The 13,952-nt window shown below is 37.6% G+C and overlaps 1 protein-coding gene across 5 annotated transcripts; it reads right to left on the reverse strand.

Annotated features, from left to right (window-relative positions):
• Window positions 1-86: 86 nt before the first annotated feature.
• On the reverse strand, window positions 87-12,814 carry LOC132103972 (stAR-related lipid transfer protein 3-like). 5 transcript variants are annotated; one of them, XM_059509097.1, is made up of 15 exons: window positions 12,793-12,814; window positions 11,304-11,551; window positions 6,468-6,545; window positions 5,815-5,892; window positions 5,581-5,634; window positions 5,280-5,397; window positions 4,675-4,776; window positions 4,538-4,590; window positions 4,294-4,386; window positions 4,153-4,215; window positions 3,961-4,056; window positions 2,358-2,437; window positions 2,110-2,214; window positions 1,937-2,030; window positions 87-1,356 (listed from the first exon to the last, which is right to left on the reverse strand). In XM_059509097.1, exons 2-15 carry the CDS (start codon window positions 11,523-11,525, stop codon window positions 1,249-1,251), a joined length of 1,344 nt encoding a protein of 447 aa, XP_059365080.1. In that variant the 5' UTR covers window positions 11,526-11,551; window positions 12,793-12,814; the 3' UTR covers window positions 87-1,248. The 5 variants fall into 5 exon arrangements, with proteins under 5 accessions (XP_059365080.1, XP_059365081.1, XP_059365082.1 ...); XM_059509098.1 differs by lacking the exon at window positions 12,793-12,814 and adding an exon at window positions 12,249-12,355; XM_059509099.1 differs by lacking the exon at window positions 12,793-12,814 and adding an exon at window positions 12,113-12,202.
• Window positions 12,815-13,952: the final 1,138 nt, after the last annotated feature.

Below are 13,952 nucleotides of genomic sequence, written 5' to 3' on the forward strand. Positions count from 1 at the left end.
AAAAATCTAAATAACGAAAGCAACTAGTAATTTCACTGAGGGGAAACTGTAACAAAGGCACAGTACAAGTGCACAGTACAAGGCACAAGTACAAGCCAAGAAAGGCTGCAAAACAAAGTACAGAACAGGATTTTAAAAAGATTATAAAAACATTATTAAGGATAGCACTGATCAACCAACTACAACATGTGCCGTGTCCCTTAAAAGGAAGCACAATACCCTGTAAAAGTGTTTTTTTTTTTCCTCTCTGTTAAAACCATTAAGCTTGCTTTTTAAGCCAACTATTAAATGTAGGACACATTCACATTTCTATTAGACGATGCTTATCAAACAACTAGTGACTATGCCTTCGTTTCCAGTTTATACATTTCTATGCCCTGTATGAATATGGTAAACATGAGTGTATAATCAAACAAACTTGGACAGTAATGCTCTGTGAGAAAAGCAAACTGACATGCAATAAAGAAAGGATAGAAATAAAAGCATGCATCTAAAAAAAAGGCCCATTATATTCATATGGATTTTGAGCTGCTCTGAACCAGTTTTTATAGAATAAATTCAAGCACAAAAGTTGTGTTGCAGCATATTTTATACAAATACTCTGGCCGTAGTTGCCCGGATATGTTGATTTAAGACATAACTGTATAATCAAACTCTTAATCATTTACATTATTAGACAAATTATCATATACATGGCAGGATGCTGATCTATGCTACAGATTTATGCATTTACTTTTAATAATCTAATACAGCAATGTTTGGCCACAAGAGCCAATTGCAAACCATAATAAGATCTAAAACAATAATTACAATTAGTAGGAATGTGTTTGCATGTTTGATAAAGGCATAAGTAAAAGCAGAATGAGAAACCACAGCATATTTGGCACATAAATAGTCCTAGACTTCAGTTTTGTTCACAAGGGCACAACAGTGGTTTTAGGCACAATCAATTTTCCCCTGACCTCTTATACAGCACAAGCTGCTCTCTGATAACTTCCTGTGCATGTTTCCAGCTCTTGTTGGGTTTGACAGTATGAGTTATGACCTCATGTCCAAGCGCTGCAGTAGTACATTTATATAAAATTAAACTTCAGTGTAAAGTGCAGCCAAACTTTCCTAGTGACAACCTCCCGCCAGTCAAACTCAATGGTGTATCTCCTCTTGACAGTTGTAGTATGAATATGGCACAGTCAAATATAAAGTTATCACAATGTAAACTGTGCCTGGATAAAGAGTCAAAGCCAGAGATCACCGACGTGGGATGTGGACTTCATTAATATGCTGCCTGAGATGAGACATAAACTCGAACATGGTGGCGGCCAGTGACTGGTGGATGAGGTAACGTGGCAGGTGACCCTGTTATAAGAAAATAAATTTATAAAAAATATATAATACATTTATTTTTACTGACACAATAGCGTACGCAGTTTGCGTTCAGCTCATTTTCTTCAAAATGGTGATACGGAGAGACACAAAGGAGACGCATTGTTGAATAAAGTCGTTATTTTTGTCGTCTTTGTGTAGAAAAACCATTTGTCGTCGCTTCATAACGTTAAGGATGAACCACTGAATCAGATGGAGTATTCTGATGATGTCTTTCATACTTTTCTGGACCTTGACAGAGTGAGTTACTTGGCAGTCAATGGGACAGTCACAAGCCTCTTGGTTTTCATCTGAAATATCTTAAATCGTGTTTCCGAAGGTGAATGAAGCTTTTACGGGTTTGGTACAACATGGGGGTAAGTGATTAATGACAAAATTTTCATTTGGGGGTGGAGTTACCCTTTAATGTTATGGGATTGTTCAAATCTCTAATTCTATGCATTTGCAAAGCTAATAGTATTGATGCTTGCCTTTTAAAACAACTTATTAAAAACATAATTTGACTTTGTTCAATGGCTTAAATGTGCAAACTGGCAGTGACTGAAGCTCTTACCTTAAGGTCTGTATTGAGGACCCAGATGAAGGTGCAAACTGAAGGATTACTGCTAGATTTCAACACCACAAATCCACCAGGACCATTTTCCCCTCTGAAAGAGAGAAGGCGAAAGAGCTTAGTTTACAGTTTTAAGTTCTCCATTTTTATTTGCTGATGAAGCCGAAGCAGACCTGACGTAGCGACTGTGAGGGGGTTTGCTGCTGTGACTGGTGGCCATTCCTGCAGAGATGTAGCAGTCTCGCCTGCACTCCACCCGACGAACGTTCACAAAGTCCCTGAAGATGAAGAACAAGAAAAGACAGTTTGAACCCTTTGGCTTCTCAAGAATTTGAACAGCCATTTAAAACAGCTACAAATCATAATAAATATGAAATATGCACTGTTTTCACATTTTAAAAAGACTTCAGTATCAACTCACCTGGGAGACACGACACCTCCTGCGGCTCCTGCAGAAACATCATAAGACACCATTGTGTTTTCATCCACTCTCTGTAAAATCTGTACACCGATCAGAAAAGAACACAGAGAGAACATTAATTGTATGCAGGACAAATACATACAAAATATGTCAAAATACCCGCCTTGGAAAGTATGCTCGAAAAAACTTTTTTCAGTTATTTGTCAGTTATTTCTTAAGTGAAAGTAAACGGTTGAGGAAAAAGATGCGTTCATCGTCTCTTAAAGTGACCGCGCTTAATTTAGCTACTAGCTGCTGTAATGTTAATCCAAGAAAATGAAAGAAAAATCACTCACTGCTCTTGACTGCATTACTTTGCAGTTTTAACAAGAATTTATGCACAGTCAAACCAAAAATGATCCAGACTCCAGATATAATTTTTGATATACATATTTTACTAGTAGGTACAGGAAACTAAGACATTTATGTAAGTGAGTATAAGCAAACTGTGACATATTATACCCAAAGAATCTTCATACAGTGAACTACTAGTGAAATAGATATAAGTATAGATATAAATGTTTTATCTATCTATCTATATATAAAACTGGGAAATAAAAATTATTCAGCACCTTATAAAGCACCATGCATTGCTTATGTGTGTTTTTTTTTTTCTTAATTGCTAATGCAACCTTTTCACACCACAGTCTGAACAAAATGAAGCATTGCTTGGTAATTGGTCAACAAAGTATTGATAGTTGTGTAAATATTGTCATAATAACAGTTGTCTGTAATTTTGGTTGATTGTAATCCATTACGTACAATCTATCAAAGTTATGACATTATCAAGACGAATTTGTTCTGACAGAGTTTAACTCCAAATTCTTGTCATATTTTATAACCATTTTAGAAGCAATAGCAAATAAACTGTAATAATGTGAGAAATGTTCAAGGTGTCTGAATAAATTTTGGTTTGATTGTATATTAAATTTTTACACTGAAGACTATCCAGTGCTATTTTACATTTAATTATTCGGTTTCTGTACCTGGACACCTACAAACTTGAAAAAAAACTTAAACTTTGTGTAAATAGCAAAAATAAATAAAAATGAACGAACATACAAATTAAACAATTTCAAACAGGGCCCACTGGTACAACCTTCACCGGGTCCCCGCTGACCCCAGCTACGGCCCTGCCTGTGGGTGTTGAATACTGTGACCAAACACCAATAACACTTGTTATTTTGGAAAGTAATGCCATAAAATAATTGTTAATTTACAATGTTACTTTACAATGTTACAATTGTTAAGTGTTCCTGTGTTCTTGATACTTAAGAAAAAGAAGGCTTCAGTTTCTTAATCTTAAGAAATAATAGAATAACTCTTTAAATAATAAAACTTGTTACTTTCAATGAAAGTCAATAATAAAAAAGACTTTTGAAAGGAATTTTAATGACTGAAGTTATTTATCGTAATTCGTGTAGGTCATAAATTCAAATCCTAATAGTCATAAAAAGGTCTTAAAAGTCTTAAATTTGACTGATTAAACCCTGGTTAATACATTCCTCACACCAACATGTGTTTCAGCTGACGTTAATGGAGGCATCTGTGAGTGTATGTGTACCTGACAAACAGACACTGTTCTGTTCCACTGCACCATCTTCTCCGGCTGTAAAATGACCTCCTTATTCACCACCTCTGCTTTACACTGCAAGAGTGCCTAAAACACCCAAAACACAGGTAAGTGACTGATTCTCTAGATTTATACAAACATGAAGTAAGACACAAAAAGGCTCATAATACAGATGGAAAATACCTTTAAAATAAATGTTTTCCCGTGGAACGGGATTTCAAGTGTATATACTGCATCGCCCATCTCCTAAGAATGAAAACATCATATTAAACCAACAACAAAACCAGAAACAAATCAAGACTGCAAGCATGTACATGTACATACATTAGTCTTCTCAAACTTCCAGTTTTCCTCTTGTGTCAATATTTGTTCCACCACTGCCATGGCCTCCCGTCCCTGTCGTATAAACTGCTTGTCCTTAAAAACAAGTGATTAGACAAAGTGATCTGCAGTGCTTTTTATGAAATAAAACGTTCTTATTACTTTTCTGACGGACAGAAATTTTGCCATTTTCAAACATTTATTTTATCCAATCCTAATCAAAAAAAGAAAACAAGCATTTGATTACTTGTTCTGTTAATTCTTTCCTGCTGAGACCTTCATCAAACTCCTCATCTGAACCTACAGGATAAACACAAACATTAGGCAGGAAGCAAAGCAAAAACAGACAATGAGTGGCATTAGAAAAAAAGAGAATGGCGTTACCTGCCAGGGACTCTGGCGGAGAGTAAAACTGTCCATCAGACATGGGTCTAGGAAAGATCAGAGGAGCCGGCTCACACGCGGCATTAACTGCTGCCAGATACACTGCAGGAGATGAGAAAATGACAGATCACCAGTGATGTGTGAGGACTTTCCCCAAACAACAGTGACAGTGAGTGTGCATCTCCAGAGCAAAGCAGAAGCATGTTTCCCTTCCCAAAGCTTTAAGTGATGTGACTTTACATGACCACAACACAATTAAAATGACAAAAGGGATTTTTCTTCCTCTTTGAAAGGGTTTACTATGCGGATATTCTCACATGTTCAAAATGCAAAGTTTCCAAGTCTACCCAGAACATTTATTTAAATACTAAAAAGCCAAACTGACTCGCTCAGAAATGATGACACCTATGATGTCTCAACCATAAACTTTATTAACATATGATCAGCCACATTTGTATACAACGATAAAGTTCAGTATTATTACACATCTCGGATGTCTACTAATCTCAAATGAAAAAAAAAAAACCTTTAAACTTTAACACTGATTTGTGTCAGTTCAATATAGCCCTGAATTTTTTTTATAAGAAAAAAAAAACCACTCTAACCTCTTTCATCCTCCGCTTCCTGTGTGAGAACTTTGAAATCCAGGAACCAGGTTTCCAACCATGCCACCACAAAAGAGGTGATGGGAAGAACGTAGCCAAAAGCATTCTGACTGAACAACTGCGAAAACAAAGGTGAACTATCATGTCCCACACCTATTTCTATCATCACATATAGTAAAACATAAGAGGAATTCAGAGCTGCTAGTGGTCTATCTGAGGAACCAACACTATGTAACTTCATTTAATTTCAATTTAAGCATTAAAATAAATTGGTTAGAAAGACAAAACATGAATATCTTACATCTGACCAGATAACTTTGGCAATGAGGAAGGCACTGGTCACCAGAGTAGTGATCTGAGATAAAAAAAAAAAAAAAAAGACAATGATCATGACGAGTGACCTTTAAAATCTTAAAACTCAAAAGTATAGAAAAATATATGGAAGTACCTAAAAATATACTGTTTTAAAAATTTATTTATAATTTTTACATAAAATGTAAATATTGAGATTTATATAGGCTGAGGTCTTTCTTACCGCGATAACCCACCAGTGTCTCAATCGAAATGCAGCATAACCAAGCTGCAAACACAGAAACCTAAACACAGCTAAAAGCTGAGTGCAACAAGCAAATGACAAATAGAGAGAGCTTATTGTTTATGAAGTAATAACTGAGGATTTAGCAATGACTGTAAGTGAGTATAAGAGTGTTTCCACATGTTTCTAGGATGAATTCACTGTTTTTGTGTGACAGCAGCTTCAATACATAATGAAGCCTTTTTATACCCCAATTTCACCTAAAACTCGCTCGTACAAGAAATGCTGTAGGGTAAGAGCACTTTCCAAGTACATCTATTGATGTCACATGCTAAAAAGTGTGAAAGTAGTGAGACAGCAACTGTGTGAATCACTGTTTCACTCACATCATGCTCATTAATCTTTTAATAAACAGACGAATGCATTACCAAACAAAAAATAAAACCCCAAAACTGGAACGGTTTAATGATCAGCATGTTCTACAGTTGATTTAAGTAAGAGTAGTTTGTGTGTTTGCTTTAGACTGGACTAAACAGCATGAAATACTCAGAGACATCTTTTCAAACCAACAGCAGAGAGAACTCCGTTACAAAAATATACCATATTTTATTATGGCTCAATAAGTAACAAGACATTTGCTTTAAGATACTTACAAAGATATCAAAGAAAGATGAATTAAAGTTGTATTTAACAACCTCATTCTCAAGACTGCTCCGTATATCCTTACCCATCTGAGAGAGACAGAGAAAGGCAAATCAAGCATGCATCCTTACAATATTAAAATTGAAAACCTTTTAATGCACATTAATGTACTGTTTTATGTCACATGCTAAAGATACATATTAAATTACTATATCAAAATCTATACTATATCTGGATTGTGTAATGCCAAAGGAGCGATGCGGACATCATAAGATAAAATTTTTTAATTGAATTAATATTAGGCTATTTTAATTTTATTGTAATATGTTTATGATTCAAATTATTTAGAAATCTGTTGCGGTTTTTGTATGCTTCATTTAGCTCGTGTAAAACTAGCCTATAATTTGCCGTTTTATGCACAATAAAATCTCAACTGTTTAAATTGTTCATTGAACGGTTTTAAATGTTATTTGTATTGTGATAGGAAACAACTTTATTATAAAGCATGCATTGCTCTAGGCGATATAGTGTGATTATTTAGGCAGGTTGCGGGGGAATCATGATGCCGGCTTAACATTGTGATGTCTGTCAGCCATCGGCGATGGACGATGGCATCGTCTGTTGGCCCAAGCCTAATTAACACCACCAGCAACACCCCCTCTTCCGATCAGTGAAGATGATGTGCTTTTGGGTAGGGTTGCACCAGCCATTCGTATCTTCTTACTTAAATTAGAACAGCAAGTCCACAAAAGGGGCTTAGTAACCACTAGCTAGTTTGTAACTAAATCTATACATTATTTGGTTGCACCAATTGTTCATATTATGATGTTTATACTAAATCATCTAATAGAAACCTTCAAATACGTGAGAAGAACTTGTTTAAATGCTATGAATTTTGATTTATCCTTCATTCTAACTTATTTTGCCTCAAGTATAGGAATGGTAAAAACAAGTTTCCATTAACAACGGTACTTTAACATTAGTCTATATTTAAGCTGTTTTTATATGTAAATAACGTTCAGAAACTAATTGAAATAAATAAGGATCAATAAATACTGAAAGAAAAGAAAAACATAAGAAGTGACATTTATTTATTATTTCATCTGACATAAGCAACACAGACCAGCGCACAGAGGCACGCTGTAGATGGGGCATTGAAGACGCGCTAAAAAAACAACAAAGTACATTTATTCACACATTGTTCTCTCTCTTAAAATGTATGCGAGTGTAAATGTCAGCAGCATCATATAGGCCTAAAGGTTTGCAGGTTGTAGGGTAAAAGAAAAGCATACTGATGCAGTTCACTCAGTCTGCCATTTTATTCTAACCATTAATCCTGACCAGACGCTTCTGTAAATATTTTTCGTTTATATGTAGTTACACTTTCAAGTCTGCCTTATTGTCAATTCTTCCACATGTACACTACATACAGAGAATCGAAATTGTGTTCAACTAAGTGTAATGGTGCAGTGAAAAAATATTTAGTAGGGTGTAAGTTGCAACTTTTATGTCAAAACTAGGCTAAGTTTTAACTTACGTACAGCTGGTGCAACCGCCCCCTGGTTTTCAGGAAACAGAAGAGAAGAAAACCACCAGGCCTAGATGAAGTGAAGTGAAGTGAAGTGAAGTGACATTCAGCCAAGTATGGTGACCCATACTCAGAATTTGTGCTCTGCATTTAACCCATCCGAAATGCACACACACAGAGCAGTGAACACACACACACACACTGTGAGCACACACCCGGAGCAGTGGGCAGCCATTTATGCTGCGGCGCCCGGGGAGCAGTTGGGGGTTCGATGCCTTGCTCAAGGGCACCTAAGTCGTGGTATTGAGGGTGGAGAGAGAACTGTACATGCACTCCCCCCACCCACAATTCCTGCCGGCCCGGGACTCGAACTCACAACCTTTCGATTGGGAGTCCGACTCTCTAACCATTAGGCCTCGACTTCCCCGAATGATGGTGGTGTTTCACCAGGCTGTTTGAAAACCTGTGCTGATCAGCTGACCTCCATATTTTTACAGATCTTCAACAGATCAGTGGAGCTGATCGAAATACCTTCCTGCTTCAAACACTTCACCATAATCCCCATTCCAAAGGAACTCAATGACTATAGACCTGTTGCCCTAACATAGGTGCTGTGGTCATGAAGTCGTTACAGAGACTGGTGTTGGCTTATCTGAAGGACATCACTGGACCACCTTCAGTTTACTTAATGAGCAAACCGGTCCGTGGATGATACAATCAACATGGGACTACATTATATCCTACAACATCTAGTCAAACCTGAGACGTATGTAAGGATCCTGTTTGTGGACTTTAGTTCAGCTTTCAGTACAATCATCCCAGCACTCCTCCAGACCAAACTAACCCAGCACACTGTTCCTAGCTCTATCAATGGATCACAAGTTTTCTGACAGATAGGCAACAGCTAGTGAGATGGGGGAAAATTCATGTCAAACAGCCGCACCATCAGCACTGGCGCCCCCCAGGGATATATTCTCTCCCCATTGCTCTTTGCCCTGAAAGACAGCGGAGACCAGGACAACTAGAGCCCCAGATACAGTTCCCCTGTAAAGACCTTGTCTCAGAGGACCACCAGAACAAGACCACAGGAAACAGATGATTCTTCTGCACAATCTGACTTTGCTGCAGCCTGGAATTGAACTACTGGTTTCGTCCGGTCAGAGGAGAACTGGCCCCCCAACTGAGCCTGGTTTCTCCCAAGATTTTTTTCTCCATTCTGTCACCGATGGAGTTTCGGTTCCTTGCCGCTGTCGCCTCTGGCTTGCTTTGTTGGGGTCACTTCATCTACAGCGATATCGTTGACCTGATTGCAAATAAATGCACAGACACTATTTAACTGAACAGAGATGACATCACTGATTTAAAAGATTAACTGCCTTTAACTATCATTTTGCATTATTGACACACTGTTTTCCTAATGAATGTTGTTCAGTTGCTTTGATGCAATGTATTTTGTTTAAAGCGCTATATAAATAAAGGTGACTTGACTTGTCTTGACTCTTCTCTCTCTACACCGATGACTGCACCTCTAGAGACCCCTCTGTCAAGCTCCTGAAGTTTGCAAATGACACTACAGTCACTGGCCTCATCCTGGACGATGAGGAGTCTGCATACAGAAGCGAGTTTGAGCAGTTGGTTGTCTAGTGCAGTTATAACAACCTGGAGCCGAACACGCTCAAAACAGTGGAGGTGATCGTGGACTTAAGGAGGAACACCCTGCACTCCCCCCACTCACCATCATGCATAGCACTTCAACAACAGAACAGTCATTCAGGTTCCTTGGCACAACCATCTCTCAGGACCTGAAGTGGGACAATCACATTGGCCCAGCAGAGGTTGTACTTCCTTCGCCAGCTGAGGAAGTTCAACCTGCCACAGGAGCTGCTCACAGAGTTCAACTCAGCTGTCATTGAGTCTGTCCTGTACACTTCAGTAACGGTCTGCTTTTGCTCAGATACAAAATCAGATATCAGAAGACTACAGAGGATGGTTCAGACTGTTGAGAGGATTATTGGTGCTCCCCTGCCCACCCTTGAAGAACTGTATATATCCAGATTGAGGAAAAGGCCTCCGAAAACCACACTGGACCCCTCAAATCCAAGCAATCTCCTTTTTTAACTTTTAACGTCTGGCCAGCGCCACAGAGCACCGAACACCAGGACACTCAGGCACAAGTAAAGATTCTTCCCCCAGGCAATCTACTAGGGCTGGACGATTATGGCCTAAAGTCAAAACCTAGATTAATTGAACATTTTACCTCGATTACGATTAATGAACGATTATTTTGTTTCGGTTTTGTTTTTTTTGCCCTCATAGTACACTTACAAGGTTTGTACTGTAAACAGGGCCATAGTTGGGGTTTGGGGGAACCCGGTTCAGGTTGTACCAGTGGGCCCTGTTTGAAAGTGTTTAATTTTTATGTTCGTTCTGTTTATTTGTTCATCAACATGCCCGCCACGTCCCAGAATGCAATGCGGCGCCCAAGCCCTATTAGGAGCGGTCACTTTAAGAGACAATGAATGCATCCAATATAATACACATACTATTTTTTTTTTCTCAACTGTTTACTTCAACTTAAGACATAACTGACAGTTTTTTCGAACATACTATCCAAGACGGGTACATATTTTTTGTGTATTTGTCGGTACAAGAGCAAAAACAGACAAATTTGGTGTGTTTTGAGACGCCTCCCTCTGCGTGAGCCCTGAACACCAGAACACCGAGGTGCTGATGTGGGCTCTTACACATCCTTTTCTGCCTGTTTAAACTGCGATTTGTTTTTGTTTGTTGAGGTGCAGATGAGAGGTCGGTTCAGTGTTGCTGTCTGTGAGACGCGGCTCTCTCTCCGCGTGCGCACCGAGCACAGCGCGCAAGTAACCAGCTACTCAGTTCAGCTTTTCCGCGTCTTGTGTTTGAATGCTTCAAAGTCTTATGTGCAAACATACTTGGCAATAAAGCTATTTCTTATACATTTATATAATTAAATACTTTGCATATTAAATATATTTTAACCATATATATTTAGTATAGTAAATACATAACATATATATCTCTTTACTTTTTATCTAAATATTCACATTTTGTTTTTAAGTGTTTATTATTTTATTATTAAAAAGAGATACAATTATAGATTTAATATGCAAATATTGCATAGCTCTATTTTTAATCAGAGGAAGTGAAACAGGCACGTACAATTAACTGTAACATTCATGCCACATGACTATGGCTGAAGTTAAAAAAGGAAGTACAAACTGAATGACAAATAAAAGCTATTAGCATTGGGCAATAAGACTGTTTGTAAACAAAAACAAAAACTTACATTTAATTCAATGATCCAGAGCAGAGCGATGAAGAGGAGGTCAAATGTGACGAAGAGGCAGAATGTTCTGCGTACGTCTGAGAAGGCTTTCCTCTCTCCGGGGGGCAGCAGGGGGTATTTAGGCGAGGGAAGGGAGAGAGACGCTTGGGAATACGAGGCATTCAAAGAAGCAATGGCTGGAAGACTCCCTTCCAACTCGCTGTAGTCCACGCCACTCGGCATAACTACATTCAGCTGGAGCACATCCCCTGAACCAAATAATTATATTATACATACACCATAATCAATTATACATAATCACTAAATGCCATCATTTCCCATATAATTTGTGTTTGTGAACTGATATGGCAGCTCCAAAAACAGTTTAAGAGCATTAATTCTAGTCTGTCATTCTTATGAACAATTTGTCATTATGACAGCAGGTCAGATGATAAGGCATTCTAACATTTAACACAAGGCATTCAGGTTTGATAACACTCTCTTCCCTATTTGTCCAAATAATTATTGCAGAAAATTAATAAAATCATGTGACATAAATAGACCAGATAATAAACTCTGGCGAAGCAAAATTATCACATAATAATTCTGCACTGTCGACATGATTGCAGTTGATCTACATGTGTCAAATAAGCTTTAAATATATATTTCACAGTACAAATGGCCGATTAAATATCCCTTCATAAACACATTCTTGATATTCAGAACATACCTAATTAATATTCATTAGTACATTCGCACTTATTTGCCTAGTTAGCGCATAAATCGGAGCATAAACAAGCTTGTAGCTCTAAACTTGAACATTTACGGACCTCCAACTTACACCAAACCGGCGGTTAGTTGACAGTTGAGACAAGTTGTTTATAACTCATTTAAAAGCACCAAACCCTCTGTTAATCAAAATCAGTCGAGAGAGAGAGAGAGAGTCAAAGTAAAGCCGAAACTCACCAGAATCAGAGCATAATTCTCACTAGCAGCCAGCAGCTACACTTCCGCGATGACGACCTGATGTGAGAAACGTCACATCCGTCAGCTGATCCACATACAGCGCCAAGTGATGCATTTTGTTTGATTTAGGCCTTCATTTTCACTCTTCAGCCGCGAGCGCTTCAGATCGAAAATGAAGGCCTGAGTCAAACAAAATGCATCACTTGGTGCTGTATGTATATGTAATGAGAAATCTGAATGAATTAGGTTAGTGTGAATGACTATTATCAAATTACCAGTCTATTTTGTAGTTTAACAACAGAGGTATTTTGGTTGACGTTTGTAAAGGATGTAATGAACATTATTATTAATAAATAGTATAAATAAAATTGGCAAGTACAAAAAGTAGATGACATTTTAGTCTCTCAGTTATGCATGATTTCTAGTCAACGGATGGCCTCGTTTCGCACCTCAACACCATAAACACAAACCTGTTTTTCTTAAATATGTCATTGGTCTGGTCCTGGGTTTCATTTCCTCCATCAGCTACGTTCCCATAACTCACCATAAAACACTATATTGTGTGAAGGAGGTCACAGAGTCACGTCTGGTGTGTGCCGCCCCATCTGTCACAATGCCAAACACAGGGATCTGATGCAAACGTTAGACCTGGGGAGCTTCCTAATCCTGGATCCTCCAAATGGTGTGAAAGTCAAAGCAGAAGCTGTCAGCGAAGAATCTGAGAAATGAGATTTTTGACTAAAATATGGACCACCTCTTCTGGGAATCCTAGCCAGATCAGTTTTAGCCCAGATTTTGAAAGCATCAAAGGCAGAGACGTTCAAGATAAGGGAGAGAGAACCACTGTGCCGCCATCTGTTTACAACAGAAACTGGATGTTTTTGCCAAAACTGCCCACACATGCTCATCTCGGTGTTATTAAAATGCAGTTTTGCATTTTTAAAATGCATGAACATTTTTATTGTTCAGAGTATAAAAGTCATAAATTCTCTCAAATGTAAAGTAAAAGCACTTCTTACCAAGGTCAAACATGTCCAATTTAGTCCAAGGCTATGAGACACAGAGTTATCCCATTATTATGATCTCAAAATATGAAAAAGAATATATACTTTAACACTTTATTTCAGTGCAAATATATTTATTGATACAGAGACTTTAATCTAAAACATTTCCATAGTTCCTATGGATATATTTACTAACTGGGTACATTTTGTCAGATGTTCTATAATACGTTAATTAAAATCAACATGTACCTGCATGAGCTACAGAGGATATGCATACAAATATGATTATATTCAATATAAAGCAATACAGTTTCTTAAAAAAAGCAACACGTGGCTGTTGTTTACATTTTAATTCATTTCATTATCAAACGTTTTTCCCTTAAAAGATTTTGCTAAGGAATAAACTTAAAAACTAAGGTAGGTAATAAGTTATCCAGCTAATAATAATGCAAGTTGTTTACTACAGTAATTGACTGAAATGATTTCCATATGTTTCTGATATGCATGAGTACTGAACGTTCACCCCGAGGCACTGGATTTGGATTTTTTTTAGTTATCTGTAACCAAATACAGTCATATCAAGAGATGCAAATTCTATTCTGGATGCAAATATGTTGTTTATAGCAGCTTTGATCACAATGTCACTGACAAACCTTAAATGATTCACAAAGACAACATTGTAGGAATGTGTTATTCACAG

Source organism: Carassius carassius, chromosome 25 (genome assembly GCF_963082965.1).
Source record: "Carassius carassius chromosome 25, fCarCar2.1, whole genome shotgun sequence".
In the NCBI taxonomy this organism is placed as follows: domain Eukaryota; kingdom Metazoa; phylum Chordata; class Actinopteri; order Cypriniformes; family Cyprinidae; genus Carassius; species Carassius carassius.